The sequence below is a fragment of the Antechinus flavipes genome, chromosome 6, assembly GCF_016432865.1.
Source record: "Antechinus flavipes isolate AdamAnt ecotype Samford, QLD, Australia chromosome 6, AdamAnt_v2, whole genome shotgun sequence".
Taxonomy (NCBI): domain Eukaryota; kingdom Metazoa; phylum Chordata; class Mammalia; order Dasyuromorphia; family Dasyuridae; genus Antechinus; species Antechinus flavipes.
In genome coordinates this window covers 123,975,827-123,997,385 of record NC_067403.1, presented here as the reverse complement: position 1 = coordinate 123,997,385, position 21,559 = coordinate 123,975,827, and the positions used below count along the sequence as shown (strand labels likewise).

Below are 21,559 nucleotides of genomic sequence, written 5' to 3'. Positions count from 1 at the left end.
CAGGATACAAATTAGTGTGGTTCATCAGGAGACCTTTGGAATCATGGTTGGTTATCCTATTGATCAGAATTCCTAAGTCTTTCAGAGTTGTTAGTCTTTGGTAATACAGGATGTCTGAAAAGTTTGTGTGATTTTGAAATTTAATGATTTAAAACCTCATGAAGACTTGCTGGATTGTTACCCATATACTGTATAATTTGCCTTTTGGGTCTACTTACGTTATTCTTCAACAGTTTATAAATCTTCTCAGGTTTCTCTGAAACTCCCTTTCTTCTTTTGCTACAGCATAATAGTTACATAACTATAAAGTCTTCTGTAGACTTATAATCTGTGAAACTCTGTTGGGCCTTATCTCATATTGTCATCAAAAATATCTTTGATATGAACAGAGATGATTTTCAAAAAGATTATTATAACATTGAAATGGTAGATATAAAAGTATTAGTCACTAATATCTTCACATCAGCTCCTTTACCACTTCTGACACTTTCTGCATATTTGACATTGGAGCATCTGTCTTTGGAGCATTGGAGCATTGTTTCTTAATTTTCTCATTTGTTAAATTGAGGCATTACACCAAATGTTCTAAGATTCTTTCTATCTCTGGATCTTTGATATTCTCTCTCTTTCTCACTTCTTCAGCGCCTTCCCTTATTTTTTCCTCATTCCTGTCCTCCCTTTCTGTCTCTCCATCTCTTTGTAAATATAGTTATCTCCGACTATATATCTTTTCCTTATCCTTTTGTAATCTTCCCTCCTTTGGACTTTCTTAACAATTAGCATCTCATATCGTATAACATTGTGCAATCTCCGGTAATAATCTTTTGTATATTTTGTTTCACAATTTGTTTCTCCCCCCCCCCCCACCTTCATTTTTTTCTGCTTCCTCATATGGCTTATCAAATACCAAGGTGAGAGTCCAAATGCAACCATTTTGCTGTCATTGGTAATGAGACAAAGCCTCAGAAATACCAGTACATCTGTTCCTTTTTGTGGCCATTAATTTTCCTTCCACTTTTATCTTTAAATGCTTTTGGGAATCATCTGGGTTATTTAGGTCTCACACTAAGCTTTCTGCTTTCTTGTTTTCCACTTCCACTTCTATATGATGTTTCATGAGTTAATACTGCTCTTACTCTTCCTTCAGGATCATCCTCCTTCAGAATGTTTAGCCAATGAGCTTGTGCTCTTCAAACTACCATGTCCCTCTCCTTGGCAAGGAAAGCAAATATTTCATGACTGAGGCACTTTCTGGGTTTGTTGTGGCCATTGTAATAATTTCTTAGAAAAATAATAGTGCACATTTATATGACAATTTTTTTAGTCTTTTACTCAAAATAGCCCTAGGAGATAGGTAGGTAGTGCAAGTATTGTTTATATCCATTTTACAGGTGAGGAATTGATGTGCAGAGCAATTGAATAACTTTTCCAGGATCATATGGCTAGTCACTATCGGAGCTGGGATTTGAACCCAAAACTCCAGACTCTATTTCTGGCAGGCTTTCAGAGATTAAAAGTAATGGAAAATTTTTTTTAGGGGTACTCAATCTTAAAAAGAGAAATGTTAATTATGTTGAAGTTTTGTAGCTAAGCTGAGATTTTAGAATTAAACCTAGTTTATGATTCTTTATATAAATATGAAATTTATTCCATTTTCCCTTTGTGTGGGCTACATTCAAGTTATCAACACCATTAGTCAACAATAGTCAGTGGTAGAATGATTTATTCTTGGAACCCTGCGTGTTTCTGTTGAATCATTTATTTGTGTGACCAATTTTATACAACTGTGCTAATATGCAGACTGGGAAAACAACATCAACTACATTTAATACCCTGGTTTTGTAATACTGGCATTAATGAATATTTCTAGAAAGAAAATGTGTGATGAATTCAGTTTTCAAGTATGTTGGCAAAGGAGATGAAGTTCTATTTTAAATTACACTGTAGGTTTGTTTTCCCCTTAGTTCTAGTTGTTTCTAAATGCATTTCAAACAAATTTACATAGTGACATCTGGTGGTGGTCTTGAAGTCCTGAACAGTATGTTTGGAATGAGAGTCATTCTTTTTTTTTTTTTTTTTTTTTAATGTTTATTTAATAATTACTTTATATTGACAGAATCCATGCCAGGGTAATTTTTTTTTTTTAACAACATTATCCCTTGCACTTGTTTCTGTTCCGATTTCCCCCCCCCCCCCCGATGGCAAGCAGTCCTTTATATGTTGGATATGTTGCAGTATATCCTAGATACAATATATGTTTGCAGAACCGAACAGTTCTCTTGTTGCACAGGGAGAATTGAATTCAGAAGCTATAAATAACCTGGGAAGAAAAACAAAAATGCAGATAGTTCACATTCGTTTCCCAGTGTTCTTTCTTTGGGTGTAGCTGCTTTTGTCTGTCATTTATCAATTGAAACTCAGTTAGGTCTCTTTGTCAAAGAAATCCACTTCCATCAGAATACATCTTCATACAATATCGTTGTCGAAGTGTATAGTGATCTCCTTGTTCTGCTCATTTCACTTAGCATCAGTTCATGTAAGTCTCACCAGTCCTCTCTGTATTCATCCTGCTGGTCATTTCTTACAGAACAATAATATTCCATAACATTCATATACCACAATTTACCCAGCCATTCTCCAATTGATGGGCATCCATTCATTTTCCAGTTTCTAGCCACTACAAATAGGGCTGCTACAAACATTTTGGCACATACAGGTCCTTTTCCCTTCTTTAATATTTCTTTGGGATATAAGCCCAATAGAAACACTGCTGGATCAAAGGGTATGCACAATTTGATAATTTTTTGGGCATAATTCCAGATTGCTCAATGAGAGTCATTCTTAATAATTCAAGATTTTTTGGTTCTTTGGAATTATTTCCTTATATTGTATTAGTTGTTTTCTCCCAATCCACCTCCTGCCAAATGCCACTCTTGTAACTTTAGAATCACACAGCTAATTATATTGGAATTTTTAATAACATAATTCTATTCATATAATAGGCAGGGTCAAAATTTTCTTTTGTGGGCACCGTATAGCCTACCTGTGATTTTCCACCATTGACAACCTCTTTTATCAAGAATGAGACTGTTTCCCTTTACCTGCTTCCACCATGTTTTCCTTCTCACTGGCATCCTGTAACTCCTCCTTTCTACAGAGAATTCCTTGTACTTTGATTATTCAAGTTTTTACTCTCCTCTTTCCTTAGCCTCAGGCTTGTAACGCTCATTTATCCTTGTGCAGACTCTTGCCTTAAGTTTCTTCCTGTACTTCTCTGTCCCAACTTTTCATCAACTCAGTCTAAACTTGATTAGCTTTTGCCTCAGAAATGTCAGGGGAATGAATATGGAAGAGATACAGAAAGAAACAGAAACGAGAAGGTCACAGAAGGGGAGTTGCAAACTTAGAGAGGAAGAAGGCAAGACATAGGGGAGAAATGCATAGCTGCTTATAGGGATATAAGAAGATACATTTTTAAGAATTAGAATGGCAAAGAAGTGTGGGGGTGGGGTATGTGGAGGTGTGAGAGAGACAGGCAGGTAGGCAGGCAGACATGTGGAAGTTGAGGCAGCATCTATGAAAATAATGATAAAAGTGTGATGAGTCTATGACAAAGTATATAAATGAAGGGAGCCAGGATTAAAAAAAGGTCATAGATTGAGATAAAACAGTAATGAGGCTAGAACTGAGGTGGATCATTCTTATAGTCTTCCATTTACAAGCTTGCAGTTAAGCTTGACCCTTTCTTTACCTCTCTAATTATATCCAGTCAGTTGCCATTTCTTATCAATTCTGTCTCTATACCTTCTCCTCCCATTCGTGTACCTTTTGGGCCCTCTCATCTCTTACCAGGACTATTTAGTAGCTTTCTGATTGGTCACTATAGCTCTTGTCTGTTCTCATCTCCATTCTACCATTCATGAGGTGCCAAACTTATATTCTTGAAATGGAGATATGATCATGTTACCTCTGTTAAGATATCTTCATTGGCCCTCTATTACTAATAAGATAAAATACAGAACCCCCACCCAGAAATTTAAAGCCCCCCACATTCTACTTTCTGTATCCCTTTCCATTTCCATTTCATAGATTCTTTGTTCGGATCAAACTTACTATATGACTCCCCATATGTAGCATATTCCACTCCACCTCCACAGCTTTGATCACATTGTTTTCTGTGTATTCCTTCACCTTTATAGAATGTCTTGCTTCTCTCAGAGCACAGTTCTATTATTGCCTGCTCTTGATCTCTCCAGTTATAAAAGTGTTCTCTCTCCTCTCCCATTCCTTCTCCCTCTTTAAGAGTTAGAAAGTATCTTACTTTTTTTACCTATGTATTCCCAATAACCACATAGTGCCTGACAACATAGTAGGCTCTTTTTTGCTTAACTTTTTAAAACATTTAAGCATCTTGTTTTTATACAAGTTAGTGACCCCTAATATTTTCCTTTCTCCCCACCCCACCTCCAGCCTTTATCACAAAGGAAAACAATGAAAGAAAACCAATCCTCTTGAGAGCCAAATTTAAGATATATATATTGTGGTCCAAATCCTGGTTACTTTCCTGAGCCTTCTTGGGTTCCCTTTTGTGTAAGATGAAGAAGTTGGGCTAGTTGACTACTAAAGTGTCTTCTTACTCTAAATCATGGATTTTTAAATGCGGGGGCAGGGGAGGGTTTGTAAACTTGCTTTAAATTTTAAAAAGTTTTCAATTTAATTTATTTCCTCTGTAATCCATTATATCCTAGAATCTTTTATCTTTCTATTGAGACAAAGAATATGTATGTGTGCCTCATTATCTTCTCTGGTAGTCTTTCCACTATACCACAATACAGAATTTCATAAAGATAGAAAAAAACTTAAGTCTCCTCACCCCCAGTGATACGTTTTCCTGTTTTTTGTGTATAAACATATGCATATCCATTAACATCTATTTGAATATAGGCTGTATCTTTAATTTTAAAAATATGAATAAAATGTGCATCTTTTTTTTTTTTTTTTATCAAGATTGGCTAAGATTCTGTTTCTTGGGTGCTATTGATAATTGCTAATACCAAGCCAGTTTTTAGAGTGATGAAAAGCAAAAAATGGCTAATAAGAGAATCACTTTTCAAAAGGAGAAAAAAAAAGGAATTATGCACATATCCTGTCTTCTTGGAAAATTTCTAATACCTTAGAATTTTCCTGTCAAATCATATGATATTGTTGAGGCCTTGGCAAAGAACTAAGATTTACATGTTCATTTATTACGCTTGTATGTCCTTCATTTTCATGTTTGGAAAATCTTATTTATTCTTTTTTTTTTTTTTAAGAGAGAAATTTTACTTTTTTTGTTATCATTTTTTTAATTCCTAAATGTCGCTAACTGGGATAACTTTATTGTAAAGAGTTAACATATAGTGTCTGGTTATACTACAAAAGAACTAGAAAAAGAACAATCTTCTTTCTCTAAAATAATAAATTTAAATCTGGAAGTGACTTTAGAAGATTCCTAGTTAACCTGCCCATTTTGCAGGAATTTTACAGGAAACTGAGACAAAGTGAGGTTAAAGTAAAATAAAGGATAGTTTCCTTAAATCTACGACTTTTCACCACTCAAAGCTGTTTATATTAAAAATATATATATATAAGCTGACAGACTGGGACAAACAGACTAATTATTTTTCACATTGGACTCTGCTGCTTTTGAGAAGTAGTGTGGAATAGTAGATTTCATGTTGAATTTGGCATAAGAATAATCTGAATTCAGATCTTGCTGACTAGTTGGCCTTATGGTTTCTGAAGTCTTTTCTCCCTCTAAATCAAGTGTCCTTAACCTGGGAATCTGTAAACTTGTTTAATTTTTTAAAACAGTTATCTCAATTTAATTATTTTTTTCTGTAATCCTTTGTGAGTTTGTGCACACGCCATTAAAATATTATTGTGAGAATAATTTTAATAGTTTTGAAAGTTCCCTGACTTCAACTGCAAGGGTTATAATGTCCCTGTTGTACCTGCTAGGGTTCTATGCTAATATGTGAAACATTGGTAGTGTACTAAATTGGGAGTCTAGCCAAATTGACCTGGAAGTTCATCACTTTAGGAATTAGTAAGCAGTCTACTACAACCTGGTCTGAGAGATAAGGATAAGGAGTCTGTTATGGTCATAAAATGTTGGTGAAAATGGAGCATCTGGGAAGACAATCACTGAGAAAGCATCTAGTAATCTAGTAAAGGACTGATAGGACTGAGTATACACACATCAGGAAGCCTTAGAACAAGCATGTCAGCGCACACAGGGTAGCTAGTAGGCAGAGTCTGGGAAATCAGCCGAGACACAGTGGTTCTAATAGAACCACAAGGACATGCTTGTGGCTGTTGGTTGAAGAAAAAAGTCTGCCTGTTCTTGGTTCTGAGATTATGCTATATGCTGTTTCTGGGCAGGTAATGTTGCTAGTTTTGTGCCAGCAGACCCAAGTGAGGCAGGATTTACAGGTGCTAGGGGTCCTGAATAAAAGACTAGGCCTTTCATGGAGTCCTGACAAAGATTAAAAGGATTAAAAAAACAAACAAAAAACTCCTCTATTCAGTACTAATGCTAAGAAATAATTCCTTTTGCATCAATTTAATTACTTTTGAGTTATTTGTACTTCCTTTTATAGTAGTGAAGCACCCTGTTTTCTGAACATTATTGAAAATACTTTTAAGTAACACCATAGCCTTAAGGAAATCTTTCAGAGTACCTAAATCACTCTCTGGGATCCCTATTCCATGATCCCTATTTGCATTTTTAAGCAGGAGGAGATTTAAGGAACAGGTTTTGAAGAGGAGACAACATTGACAATTGCATGGTGGTTTATTTTGGATCTTCAAATGTTCTTACTTTGAGTAGTTCAGGGTGATGTGAAGAAAACTTTTAAATAAATAGCATCTTTCACATATTATTAACCTGTTAAAATAGGTTATAGAAGTAATGAAGGTTGAAAACAAGAGGAAAATAATAAAGATGACATTTTACGGGACGACATTATTGAGATGCTGGTAGTAGTTTGACTTTCCCTGGGATACAGGACTGTTTTGTTTGATTTATTCATCATTAGTCTTTATAATAAGAATGATATTAACTCTTTCTCCTCCTTTATCTCTTCCCTCTTTCCTCCTCTTCTTCTCATTACTTCTCCCCCCATTTTAAGTCTTATATTGTACAATATATATATATATATATATAAAAATCTCATTTGGTCCTCTCAGTAACATAAAGATCATTAGCCCTATTTTTCAAGTAATGGAACCATTTTATTCAGTTAGATTGCCTAATACCACAGAGCAAGTAAGTATCCTGGGCAGAATTTGAACCCAAGCCAGTATTCTTTCCAAGCTGCTCCCATTGCAAGTGTGCCCTGGCTCTAGATTGATCCTCCTGACATAGAATCTCAGTCTTATCTTAGAGTGGCAAAAGGAACCTTGATATGAAATTTTAGTTCCAACACTAATATTTATTAAATTGTGTAGATATGAGCAAATCACTTATCTTCTCAGCTTCTTGTCCTTGTCTGTGAGCACAGGAACAATGTGCTTGTGATTTCCCTGGTTCAGGTAATTCTAGGTGAGGAAACTCCCTCCAGTAATGCCAGCCAGCACCTTCTTTTCAACTCACACAAAACTGTACTGACTGTGGAGTTTATGAGTTGTCCAGGACACTGAGGGATAGATATTTAGTGACTTGCCTGGAATCATAAAGTTAGTATATTTCAGGTCTTGAACACTATTCCTCCTGGCTTTGAGACAGACTCTACACTCTACATCCTTTTTATGTCCTGTGAAATGGGGATAATAAGACTGGTTTTAGAGTTGCTCTGGGAAAAAACAAATTTCAAAATGTAATTATTATTGGAATATATATTCTCTAAGTCTTTTTTCAGGTTTCATTCATAGCTAGTAGTGTGGTCCCTTAATTAAAGATTTCCTTCCCCTACTATAGGTATATTACCACATATATTAATTTCCCCATCATTAGGAAGGGCTAGGATGTTTTATGTTGGCATGTTAATTATATTCTATTCAGGGCTTCATGTTGAGGTTCCGCCTACTCTAGAGTTTGTGTACCAAATGAAAATCTACAAAGGCTTCCCCGCTCCCTCCACCCCCTTCCCTCAGCCCCAAACAATAAACACATTTGTGATCCATTTGTAAAACTGTCCCATTGTGAAAGTTTTTTGAAGTGGTGAGTAAAGGTTGTTGGCTGACTTTCTGAATGGTGTTTAATATTTCTTCTCTGTTTTTTCTCTAGGTGTCATAGAGACTGCTGAAAAGTTGGACCGGGAGACTGTCTCCCATTACTGGCTGACAGTCTTTGCAACAGACCAGGGTGTTGTTCCTCTTTCATCATTCACTGAGATCTATATCGAAGTTGAGGATGTTAATGACAATGCACCCCAGACATTGGAGCCAGTTTATTATCCAGAAGTCATGGAAAATTCGCCCAAGGATGTGTCTGTTGTGCAGATTGAGGCTTTTGATCCAGATTCTAGTTCTAGTGACAAGCTGACCTATAAAATAACAAGTGGAAATCCACAAGGCTTTTTTTCAATACATCCCAAAACAGGTATGTACAGGCAGTGATTTTTAGTGATTTTTAAATCATTTTTATGCAGTCTTAAAAGTAGAAAGTATTCTTCTATGTATTATATAAATATTCACACTGTTTCTCTGATGGACACCAGTCAAGTAAGCCTTGCTCACTTTTAGGACTCAAACCTTATTGTTCCTTGCTTTTCTTATCAGTCATTGACCACTGCTAGGCATAATAAAAGGAATGGGGATACAATTGAATTTACTTACAGGAAACTTTAAGATCACAACAAATGTTGTGTTGGCATGTGGTCAGAGAAGGAAATAGAGAGATTTGGCAATCAGAGAGTTCTTTCAGTAACAGTTGACAGTTTCTTCGTTTTCTTAGATATTCAAATTAAATACTTAAATAACTCTTTTCCAAAAACAAAAACTCTTTATAACATTGCTTACTAGAGAAATTGTACTTTCTAATGAAAACATTTTATCTTCTGTCTTGGAGATTGTTACAATTTGTAGGATTTATTCTGATAGAAGAATAATACCAGAATAATAATAAAAAGATAGCAAGATATCAAGCCAGATTTGGAATTAAGGAGTCCTGGGTTCAAATTCTTCTTTTGACCCATTTTGGCTTTATGACTAAGCTAATCACATTACCTCTTTGTATCCTAAGCAGCTCACAATATAAGTTGCAGAGTAGAATAGGTGGGAATTTCCTCCTCATCATTGTTTACACTAATGACCAAGATTGAGCCTCTCTCCCTTAGAGGAAGAGTATCTGAAGATGTTGTTCTTTGGATTTTGTTGGGTTCACTATTACATAGGATTTGCATGTCAGCTCACAATGGGTAACAGAAGAGCTTCCTCCTTTTTGTGCAGTCAGCACATAGTTGCGGGTGGGAAGAGAAGGGAGAAAGACTTCCTATTCCCGCTGTTGTGTTATTTCACCCATCTATCCAGAAATGTTCATCAGACACTGGGATGTGACCAGGGATGTTAAAGTTTATTTGTAGGAAGAAAAAAAAACAACTAGCTAGTTAGTAGATTAATTACTCTCAGTACATCTAAGCACTGAACAGCTTGATTGGGCCCATTTTTAGACCCCACATGGCATTATCTCCTGTCTTTCATTGAACTTCATACATCCTTTTAGTAGGCCAATATATGAAAGATGGTGTTTGTTTAAAAGTTCTTGCCACATTATTCAGCTCTTCAGAATAAGGGCATTTGAAAATGTCTGATTGAGATGTATGAGCAATCTGTTGCCACTTAATTTGACTATTTACTTTTTATAGATGCAGGAGGTTTTTGCTTAGTCTGCTTATTTCCCAGATTCATTCAAAGAAATAAGATATATCAGAACTAGAAAGTGTTTTATAGAGAGAAAGCATGTCATAGTGGAAGTAGAAGAATAAGCATTTATATAGCATCTACTTTGTGCAAGACACAGTGCTGAGTGTTTTGTAAGTATTATCTTTTTTCAACAACCCTATAAGGTAGGTGCTATTATTATACCCATTTTACAACTGAGGAAACTGAGGCAAACAGAGGGAATGTGACTTGTCCAGGGTGACACAACTAATAAGTGTCTAATTTGAACTCAGGTCCTCCTGACTCTTGGTTCCCCTATTGCTCTGTCCCCTATTGCTACCTAGCTGCCATGTTGGAAAGATCAATGAATTTGAGAAAAGAAGGGGGTGGGGTGGGGAAGAGAGAGAGAATGAATGTGAGAGAGAGAGAGAGAGAGACAGAGAGAATGAGAGACAGAGAGAGAGAGAATGAGAGACAGAGAGAGAAAGAGAGAAAAGAAGAGAAGAGAAGAGAAGAGAAGAGAAGAGAAGAGGGAACAGTACCATGCAGTTAAGTTAGCTTTAGGAGTTTTTTGGAATGTGAATTTCTTTTAGAATTCTTTTTTAAGTTGATTTTTGTGTAATGTGAGTTTGCGTAAAGTGAGAACTGTCTGTAAATGAATATTAATATTGATATGATATTCTTTTCTGTGTGCTTGTGTCTCTCTGGAAAAATCCTAAATTGAGATTTGGTTCATGTTTAATAGTTTCTTCTGAAATTATGAATAGCTTTCCTAACATTAGAGTTGACTATTTCTTATATTACCTGATTCATTTAGTGGCAAACCTGTGAATTACACTCAGGGCTGCATATTCCTCAAATCTTTTTTTCTAACCTAACTCTTAAATAGCAAATACAAGCAACATAGGTTAGCAGTGTTTTCTAGAACTTTTAGTGGGGCAAGTATTTTCTCCCCTCCTATTAGATTTTAACTTATTTCTATATAAAATCAAAACCAAAAGCCACAATGGCAGCAGTTGATTTGACTAATGGATAATTATCAACATTTTAAAAGATAAATTTTATGGTGGATGGATGCATTTTGGTTTTTATATGACTGTTATTTTTAGATAATCTACCATACCAATTGATTTCTCCCTTGTAGGAATAATTCAGTGAATATAGCCATACAGTCAGTTTTATGACTAAGGCTGACAACATTATGTCCTCACAGTTCCTAGGCTTTTTACTGAGAGGAGGGTGGTATATTTCATGACTTGCTTTCCAAGGTGATTGGTAAATTACGCACACTTTGATTTTTTGGTTTGTTTGTTTTATGTTACTAATTTTATATATTCTTCTGATTTTCTTTATCTCACTTTGCATCAGTTCATAAAAAGCTTCCTATTTTTCTCTAAATTCCTCATTCATCATTTCTTACTACATAATAATATTCCATTATATTCATATGTGTTGGAATCCTAGTGTTAACTCAACTTGAAACAAGGTACTCAAAGGGAGATGTTAGAATCCTAGTATTAACTCAATGTAATTGATACAATGCTTGTGTTCACACCTTTACTCATTGGAGTTCACACTTGGGAGATTTCAGGATTTAGTATGAGACATCCAAATTCACACCTCCTCTTAGGACCAGAGAACACTATGGGAGAAAACCCATAATCCCATTCTCTCAGAAGAGTCATATATAAGCCCAGTGAAGAGAGATTCATTCCAATATTTTCCACTTGGCTGGCTGGTGGTGGAAGAGAGTTCAGCTGGATTGGAGAGGAGCACTCTTGGTGCAGACACAGAGCACTTTGGGAGATTGAGAGCCAGAAGCCCTCTCTTGGAGGCAAGACAAGTTCAACTTGGAGCTGGATTGGAGGTTGAAGAAAGCAGAGGCAGAAGCAAAGGACGAAGCCTTCTCTCCGAGGCAGGAGAGATCCATTTCATTTTCTACTTGGTTGGCTGGAGGACTGAAGGACAAACCTTTGGATTTGGAGACATTTGGAGGGAGCTCTTGGAACCAAACAGAGAGATAGGCCTCTAAGCTAATCGGGCTATATTGGAGACAATAAAAGATCTAAACTTTTATCATCTGGCTGCATTTGGGGTAATTATTGATCTGAACTGATACTAAGGCTGCCTCCTGAAAATCTCCCCGAGAAACTTGCTCCCCCAGAGAAAACAATTATTATTTATAAAGAAGAAGAACTCCACACATATGTATTCTAATTCAGCCTTTCCATAATGGATAGATTCCCACTTTGTTACTAGCCCTTTGATGTAACAGAAATCCTTTAATTTTTGTAGTTTTTAAAAATCTAGCATTGAGGAGTTCACATTCCATAAGTCCTTTCTTACTCTTTTGTAGGTGGAGGACAAAAGGCATATGAAAGGACTTATGGATTGAGCTCAAAATAGAGCTAAAGCTAGAAGAGACCTCAGACTATGTAGTCTTGCCTTTTCATTTTTCAGATGATGAAACTGAGACTTAGATGGCAATAAGGAAAGAAAAATCAGTCCTTAGGGAAACAAATTTCACTAAAACTTTGCTAATTTTAGCAGTATAGATATATTCTAGGTTTCACAGCACAGTGACAAACTTCCTACTTTTAATAGTATTGCAAAGTTGGATATAATGACTTCTTTAGAAATTTAATAATCATTGGGTAAGATGAGAATGGAAAAATGACCAGGTTTTTAGAAGTAATTTTGAGGAAGAAGGTCAGTGGCTTCTTTGAGTCAAGAAAGAGAAATTAGAAGGAAAGACCTTGGAGACACCAAGAAGAGAAAAAATTATTTCCCCCATTCAGATATTATTTACTACTAACCCAGTAATATGCATCTTGTTTCCCTTTTTCAGATTAGTGTGTTAATCCTTCCCCAAAATCACACAATAGTTGCATAATATACCCTCTTTGAAGAAAAAGAGGAGGAAGCAAAGAAATGAAAGACAATCTCTTGGGTAGGACTGCCAGGGAGAGTTAAGAAACCCCCATTGATTCCTGTAAAATGGTGATAGTTCCTCTGTGTTGTCATGTCATTGTTTTTTTTTTTTTTTTTTTTTTTTTTTTTAAATAACTTTATTGATAGAACTCATGCCAGGATAATTTTTTACAACATTATCCCTTGCATTCACTTCTGTTCCGATTTTTCCCCTCCCTCCCTCCACCCCCTCCCCCAGATGGCATTGTCATGTCTTTGAACAGACACGTGATTTATGTGGCTGGACCACTTCTTTTGAGTATCTACATTTTTACAACTCTCAAGAGAAAACTTCTGAGAATTCTAAAACACTAGCTGTAGTGAGAACAAATCTTTCCCAGGAGTCAATAAGCTAACTTTGGAATGAAAAGCAAATGTAGCCGGCTGGCAAGACAGCAGGGGAAGTAATCTGTTAGCTTTCACAGGTGAGGTTTGTTTTTTTCCTAATCTTAAGGTAGATGGTAGTAGAGAAGAACCTCACAGTTAAGTTAAAATACATATTAAGGAAAGCTATGTATTGCATTTCTAAGGTTGACTTTATCATATGCCATACAAAGGGTAGAAAATACTTAGCTTTCTTAAATTCATTTTGGTTTTGATGAAATAATAAAGAAAAAAATTTCTATTTAGGGGTTACTTCAATGGCATAGCAGAAATAGTTTCATTGTGTTTCACTTTTAAGAGATCTTGAGCTATCCAACATTTAAATTAGTTAATGGTCTCTACCTCTATAAAGTTTTATAAACAGCACAAGTTTATATTCTTTGGAAACCAAAGGTGGCTTACATCTAATACAGAAATTTAGTTAGTAGCTAGGTGGAAATTGATAGTGTCAGAGTGGTCAAAACAAACAAAAAACTAAAAGCATAACAAATAAACAAACAAAAACATTGCAGAAGAAGATGGGATCACAAAGGAACTTAGTCATCTCAATACTATATTAGCTCATCAGTAACTGTCCTAGAGGGAAAATCTTTGGACTTAAGAGTGAGAAGGTGCAAGTTATTATTTCAGCTTTTCTTTCCATCTTGGGAAGAAATCATGTCTAAATCCTGGCAGTTTGTAAAATAAAAGACCCTTATATTACATTTTAAAAGTCCCATTTTATGGATGAAGAAATTGAAATTTAGAGAAGTCTTATAATCCAAATTAAATAGCAGGCTAGTGGTAAAGCTGGAACTAAAACCAAAGTTTCCTGCTTCTCTCAGTCTAGTCTTTATTTTCACATTAGTGAACTTAGATAGCAATTAAGTCAGATTTTCAAAATGTTGGCTCTGGGACTCAGACCCTTTCTGCTCTCCCCAGCTAGTAGTATCTAAGCCTCTGAACTTATCTTCTGTCTCCTCTGTGTATCTCTTGTCTATACTTCTATATAATGTATACATTATTTGTCTCTTCTATCAAAACGTAAACTCCTTGACATCAATGGATTCTTTTCACTTTTTCTTGGCATCTCTAGCATTTAGTGTATCTAATATGTGCTTGATAAAGCCTTCTAATTGATTGATTGATCCCTATTATTTCATTTAATTGGATTTGGCTTCTTTTTTAGGTTTTGGATAGATCTTTTAAAATACCACTTTTTTCACAAGATGTATTTAGCTTTTTGTTCTAGCTTATGTCATCTTAGAAATCTTGTAAACAATTATGCCTCCAATCAAATCATTAATGAAAAAATGCTAAACAGATCAGGGCCAGAGACAGTTCAATAGCAATCCTCCAAATGAATAGTGATCCCCTAATCACTGTTCATAAGACCTAGTTAATCAAACATTTACAGAATTTCCTTTATCATTATTATTGTCTCATTTTTACATGTTTCAGTTTTGTCCAAAAAGATAATATGAGAAACTCTTGTCAAATGCTTTGCTGAAATCTAGGCAAACTATATCTACAATACTCTCTTAATTTCGTAGTCTAGTGACCCTGCCAAAAAAGACAACATTCTATATTAATTCATATAAGTTGATAACAAGTCACTGCTTCTCTTTCCACTCGTTCCTTATCTGTCTCTTTACAAATGTGTTCAAAAATTTTTGCCAGGAACTAATATCAAATTCTTCAGCACATAGTTTGAAGCATCTGTGTTCTTCCCTTTCATTAAATCTGGTGAGACGTTTATTTATCTCTCATCTTTGGGCAAATCTATGTTCCTTTTTTTTTTTTTTTTTCCCTCTTTTTCCAAATGTGAATGAGAGCAGTTTAGATGATTTCTTCAGCTCTTTTCACCACCTTGGGGAAATCATCTAGGTCTAGTAAATTTAAATAAATTCACTGAAGACAGGCCTAGGTACTCACTATCTTTTTGTTTGCCTTAGGATTTCAACATTATTGACAATATTTTATCCTCTCTTTCCCAATATGCAGATGATTCTTCTTAGTAGGGAAAAATAGAAGCTGAATAAGATTTTGAATATTCTACTTTTGTTTTCTCTCTCATCTATTACTGTCTTTTCATCCTTGTCCTTCCTTCATCATCCAGAAGGGTCTTTTTTCTTTCCTTTGCTTACAACCCTCAACTAATGCTGTCTTCCTGACTTTATGATAAAAGGATCTGATTCACATGATCTTATGATAAAAGTTCATTTGCTCAGTGTAAGAACCAGAAGAGAGATTGAACTCGTGATTTCATTACACTAGGCAATTTTTAAATGTAGAAATTGCCTCTGCAGGTCTGTAACTTAAAATTTTAAGGAGTTGCTTAGGGCACTGGGGAGATGAGGCCTTTAATTAGGGATCTATGACCTGAAGGTCTACTGGCTATCCTATGCACCTTGCTGCTATTCCTAATGTTTGTATCTTTTTAACATCTTAAATTAACTGTTTGAGCCTTTGTGTAAGAAGGTCTCTTTTTGCTTTTTAGTCATTTGTGTTTGTGATTATTTTATTAAATTAATTTAATGGTTTTATTATTATCATTATTATTTTTGTTCACCTTGAAGGAACTTCACTTTGAGAGATACATTGGAGTGTTTGTTTTCATAAATTCAGAAGTAACAGTTAACAGAAGGACCAGATAAAAAGGAATGTAACTTGTTCTGTCCTGTTCAAGGTTGGGAGATAGTAAAGTAGGAGAGAGGTTAGACTTTGCTTGAAGTATTTGTTAACTTACTCTCTCCAGAAGGAACTAAGGCTCATTTTAATGATTATGCAGTGTATGTAATGGGAGGGAGAATATATTTTAGGGTAAATATGTAATAGGCTGAGTGGGAAGTTCTACCTCTTGGAGGACTCAGCATATGGAGAAACAGGGGAGGGACCTAGTATAGAATAAGGATATAATGCTTAATCTTCCTCTCCCAGGTATATGCCTATTCTACAATAGGACATACACCCACTTCTGTGGATGTGTAATAAAATAGACTTTTAAAAACTTCTCCCCTTTCTGAGTTCAAGAGGTTTATTTTGATGTCTTATAGAATCCAAGGCCATGGGATCCTTACCAGATAATTCTCAAAACTCTGATCTGTCATCTCAAAGACTTGGATAAACAGGACAGCTAGATGGCTCAATGGATAGAACTGCCAGGTTTGGAGTCAAAAAGACTCATCTTCCTGAGTTCAAATCTAGCCTCAGACATTTAACTGACTTGAGATCCTGGGTAATCCACTTAACCCTGTTTGCCTCATTTTCCTCAATTGTACAAGAAGCTATATATGCAAAGAAGTTTCACTATTTCTGCCAAGAAAACCCCATATGAGGTCATGAAAAGTCAGACACAAATGGAAAAACTACTGAAGCATCATCACTGCCATGATCAACAACATTTTGTGCTGTTTCTAGCAATTTAGGCAGCTAGGTGATCCAGTGGATAGGGTCCTTGACTTGCAGTCAGGAAGACCTGAGTTCATTCATATATGGCCTCAGACACTGACTAGTTGTGTGACTCTAAGCAAGTCATTTAACCTTATTTGGCTCAAGTTTCCTCATCTATAAAATAATTTGGAGAAGAAAATGGCAAGCCATTCTACTAAATTTGCCAAAAAAAAAAAAAAAAAGTCCAAATGGAATCATGAGTTGGACACAACTGAACTTCAATAACTAACCTTGCTTTATTTGTCCCAACTTCTAAACATGGTGTGATCCCGTCTACCCAAGATTGCTATCCTGCTGCAGCAATAAGTTCTTCCTTCTTTAGTAGAATCAATTCCAGAATAACAGTGTCCCTTATCCTGTCTTCTGAAAGTTGAAATCTGAGCAAGTGAATAATTTCTTAGCTGCTGTACAAACAGTTTTCTAATCTCTCTCTAAATTCTTCAAAATCTTTGTGACCTTGCTGGATCATCAGCCATGTCAGACCCACTAACCGTAGTAGAGTCTTAGACTCTTTCCCTAGGCTTCTTTTCTGTACATGCTTTCCTGACTCCCAGATGTTTAGAACTAATCCACTTCTATTTTCTCAGGTTCCATCTCACTTCACAAAGTGCTCATTGGATATATATCAATATATGTATATATTTTTAATTTTCTATTTTTCATTTATTTGGTGCTGTCTGTTTCATCCTTAAATGCCTTTAGATTGACTTTGGTTTCTTGGGTCTTTTAACAAATTCTTTTTCTCCTTACTTCATTATTTATTTATTAATTTTTTAAATAGTAGCTTTTTATTTTCAAACTATATGCAAAGATGGTTTTCAACATTCAGTCTTGGAAAATTTGTATTTCAATGTTTTTCTCCTTCCTTTCTCCTCATCTCCTTCCCTAGAAGAAAGTAATCCAAATTATGTTAAACATATGCACTTCTTCTATATGTATTTCCAAAATTATCATTCTGCTCAAGAAAAATTAGATCAAAAAGGAAAAAGAGAAAAAAACAAAAAAGCAAACAAACAACAACAACAAAAGGTGAAAATGCTATGTTGTGATCCACACTCAGTCCCCACAGACCTCTCTCTGAGTGCAGATGTCTCTCTCCATCGCAGGACCATTGGAACTGGCCCAAATCAACCTCATTGTTTAAAAGAGCTACGTCTGTCAAAATTAATCCTTGCATACTCTTGCTCTTGCTATGTACAATGTTATCTTATTTCTTCTCACTTAACTTGACATCAGTTCATATAAATCTCTCCAGGCCTCTCTGAAATCATCCTGCTGATCCATTTCTTAAAGAACGATGATATTCCATAACATTTATTTACCATAACTTATTCAGCCATTCTCCAATTAATGGACATCCACTCTATTTCCAGTTCCTTGCCATTACAAAAAAGGCTGCTACAAACATTTTTGCACATGTGGGTCCTTTTCCCTCTTTTATGATCTCTTTGGAATACAAGCTCATTATTGACACTGCTGGATCAAAGGGGGTGCACAGTTTGATAGCCCTTTGGGCATAGTTCCAAACTGCTCTCTAGAATGTCTAACCAAATTTTCCATGGCATTTCAAATTCAGCATGTCTAAAACACAGCTTAAACTCATCCTTCCCCAGTCATCCAAGGTCACAATGCAGTGTCATTCTTGACTCCTTTCTCTCAGCTATCCCATATATCAGTCATTTGCCATTTCTTATCATTTCTTTTTATATAACTTGTCTTGTGTACAGTTTTCTCTCTTCACTCATAGCCAGCATCATAGTTCAGCCCCTTACCATAATCTCTTGCCTAGATTATTGAAATAGTTTCTTGTTTAGCTAACCCTTCCAACTCATCTTACACACATCCACTAAAATGATATTCCTAAAGCCACATCCTATCATAACTTTCTATATGATAATGGCAGCCCATCTGCCCCACTTGCAATAAACTCCAATGGGTTCCCTGTTAACTTTTTTAGCTTTTAAAGTTCTTCCCAACTGTACTCTTCCTACTTTTCTGGTCTTTTTACATATTACTCTGCTTCATAGACTGAGCTCCAAGACATACTAACCTGGATGCTCTTCTTCATAGATGATCCTTCATCTCCCGTTTCTGTGCTTTTTTTTCAACTGTTGCCCGTGCTTAGAATTATTCCTTTTCCTCTCTGTCTTCCTTTCCTCTTTCTTCTCCTTCTTTTCGTTCTCCTTCTTTCCCTCCCCATCTCTGTCTCTCTCTGTCTGTGTGTCTATCTCTCTCTCTGTCTTCCCTCTGTTATCTCTCTTTCCTCACCCTTCCTCTCTCCCTTCCTCCTCTCTCTTCCACAGGGCTTAGCACAATCTCTAGTACACATTAGGGACTTAACAAATGCTTGTCTTTCAGGACAACTGCTTCCTATTCTTTTTGTCCAGGTGTGGTAGGTAGAATGCTCCTAGAACATTTGCTTTTGTTTTTTCCTTCTTCAGTCCCTTTTAAAATGCTCTCCACCAAGTTTATCCTTATTATTTCCTTCTTTAAAAATAGAAATACATCTTTTTTGTTTGTGACAACGCAATTTTCAGACAACCATTGATTTTTAGAGCTATAACATCTGACCATCTAGTACATCTGTGTGCAAACCAGAAGATACAAGGGCCATAGTTTGTGAGCCTGATCAGGTCCAATCCATCCTCTTACCTGAACCCTCAGCAGCATTTTCAACAAGTTCTCATTTGGCCCTTTCTCAAAAATCTCCCATGAAGGATAAATATTTGGAAATTTTAATTGACCATAAATGCTTAAATTTGTTTTCCTACTGCTTCCATAGATTGCTCTTAAGTTCTTCTCTTTTCAACCAAGCAAAGTAGAACTCTTCATTCTGACAGTTCCTCAGGTCTTTGAAAACAGTCATTGGATTCTTCTGAAATCTTCTTTTCCCTAAAATATCTATATTCTGTTCTTCATTTGATGTGGGACACAATCTTTTATCTAATTAGTTTCACATGATTAAGTTAACTGTTAAGTTACTTTGGGGGGGGGGGCTGAGACAGTTGGGATTAAGTGACTTGCCCTGGGTCGCATAGCTAGGAAGTGTTAAGTGTCTAAGGCCAGATTTGAACTCAAGTCCTCCTGACTTCAGGATTGGTGTTCTATCCACTGCACCACCTAGCTGCCCCTATTACTCTTTTTCAAGGAGAAGTCTCAGTGCATTAAGATCTCTTATTTTCCTTATTATTCATAATAGGGACATTCACATCAATATCATGGGTATTATTACTTTTCCCCTGCCTGGAAAATGTCTCATGATTTTCATAACATCTTCACTGCCTCTTCCCATGTGATATCTGCTTCTCTCTCTGGTATCTGACTTAGTTTAATAGGGGCCGTTTTGTCTATCCTCCACTCATCCTATTTCAGTTTAAATTCCTCTAGATAGGATAGTATATATATCCTATCTTCACATTAGATGCAAAAACCTATCATCCCTCTATGTTAACTTAGTTCACACATCCAAATCCTGTGCCTTATCACCCTCTTCTTAACCTAATACATGCTTCCCACATCTATACCCTTTCATCTTTAAAAATATATACCTTCAGTCAGCAGTAGTGCTGAAAATACCATCTTTTCCCCTTTATGCAGTTTAGTGCCTTAAGATTTTTCAAAATCTCTAACTTTTATAGAATCTTTTTGGCATTATAATTTGATTCATTGAAAGTCAGTATTGTTGTTAGGTTGACAAGTTTTTTTAAAGAAGTTTTCGATCATGTGTCTGCTCTAGGAAGACGGCATGGTTCTTTATTATTCATGTCATAATGACATATGTACTCCTCAGCAAGGAATAGCTATCATCAAGGATTTGTCTTCTTGTGCTCAGTAGTGGATGTCTTCTATTCTAGAGGCCCCATGGAGCACAGAAAGCTGCTTTTTATTAAGAAGGTCTACTTGCTTTTCATCCTGGGAAGAATCTGGAATCTATGACATAACTTAATCTGGTCTTCTTTCCTTCCTTTAAGTTTGGATTCATCTGTGAATTTTCTTTCTTTCTTTTTTTTTTTTCTTTCTTTCTTTCTTTCTTTCTTTCTTTCTTTCTTTCTTTCTTTCTTTCTTTCTTTCTTTTTCTTTCTTTCTTTCTTTCTGTCTGTCTGTCTGTCTGTCTGTCTGTCTGTCTTTCTTTCTGTCTTTTTTTCTTTGAGAAGCATTTTTTCTAAATTCTTTTAAGGGCAACTTTCTTTTCCTTAAGACAAGCTGGAAGATAAGACAACTTTCTCCTTTGGCAATCAATGAACAGATATTTATTAAGCATCTGCTGTGTGCTAGGCATTGTGCTAAATGCTAGAAATACAGAGAAAGAAAAGATAGCCTTTGTTCTCAAGGAATTCACAGGCTAATGAGAAAGACAGCATGCAAACAACTATCTACTAACATGATATAGACCAGATAAGTTGGAGATAATCCCAGAGGGAAGGCAGGAAAATGAATTTGCATTTTTTGCACCTGCAGTTTATTGATTCTAGAAGGAACTGATAGTGTTTTCTCTGAAAATCATCGGAATGTGCAAATTCAACATAATATTAACCTATCTTGGTTTGTTCTTAACAGCTATATAAACAGTGTGAAATTACTGGATTTTAGCAGTTCCAGATGAAAATATGTGCTTCTTGCATGAATAAAATTTGATGAAAAACTAGAGTGAAGTTTTAGATTAGAATTTAGCTTATCATTTGTGAATATAAACTAACATCTTGGAACAAAATGTTTTCTGAATCCATCTATTCCATACTACTGCTGTGTGATATAACTAAGTATCTTTCGGAAGTTAAAATATCTAAAATATAATATAATATTTATATAAATTCTAGAGAGAAAAATTAGTGCAAGAGAATCTCATATGCCAACTTCACATCAGTACAAAGAGATTGTAAACCAGGGGCTTGATTTCTTTGGTCAGCAT

At 35.6% G+C, this 21,559-nt stretch overlaps 1 protein-coding gene across 2 annotated transcripts in view; it reads left to right on the top strand.

The window, feature by feature from the left end:
• FAT1 (FAT atypical cadherin 1) overlaps positions 1-21,559 on the top strand; it is a 160,690-nt gene that overhangs the window by 51,814 nt on the left and 87,317 nt on the right. For both annotated transcript variants that reach the window (XM_051965035.1, XM_051965034.1), the window contains exon 2: positions 8,270-8,584. In XM_051965035.1, the coding sequence (XP_051820995.1) occupies positions 8,270-8,584 (315 nt within the window). The remainder of the gene's footprint in view (positions 1-8,269; positions 8,585-21,559) is intronic.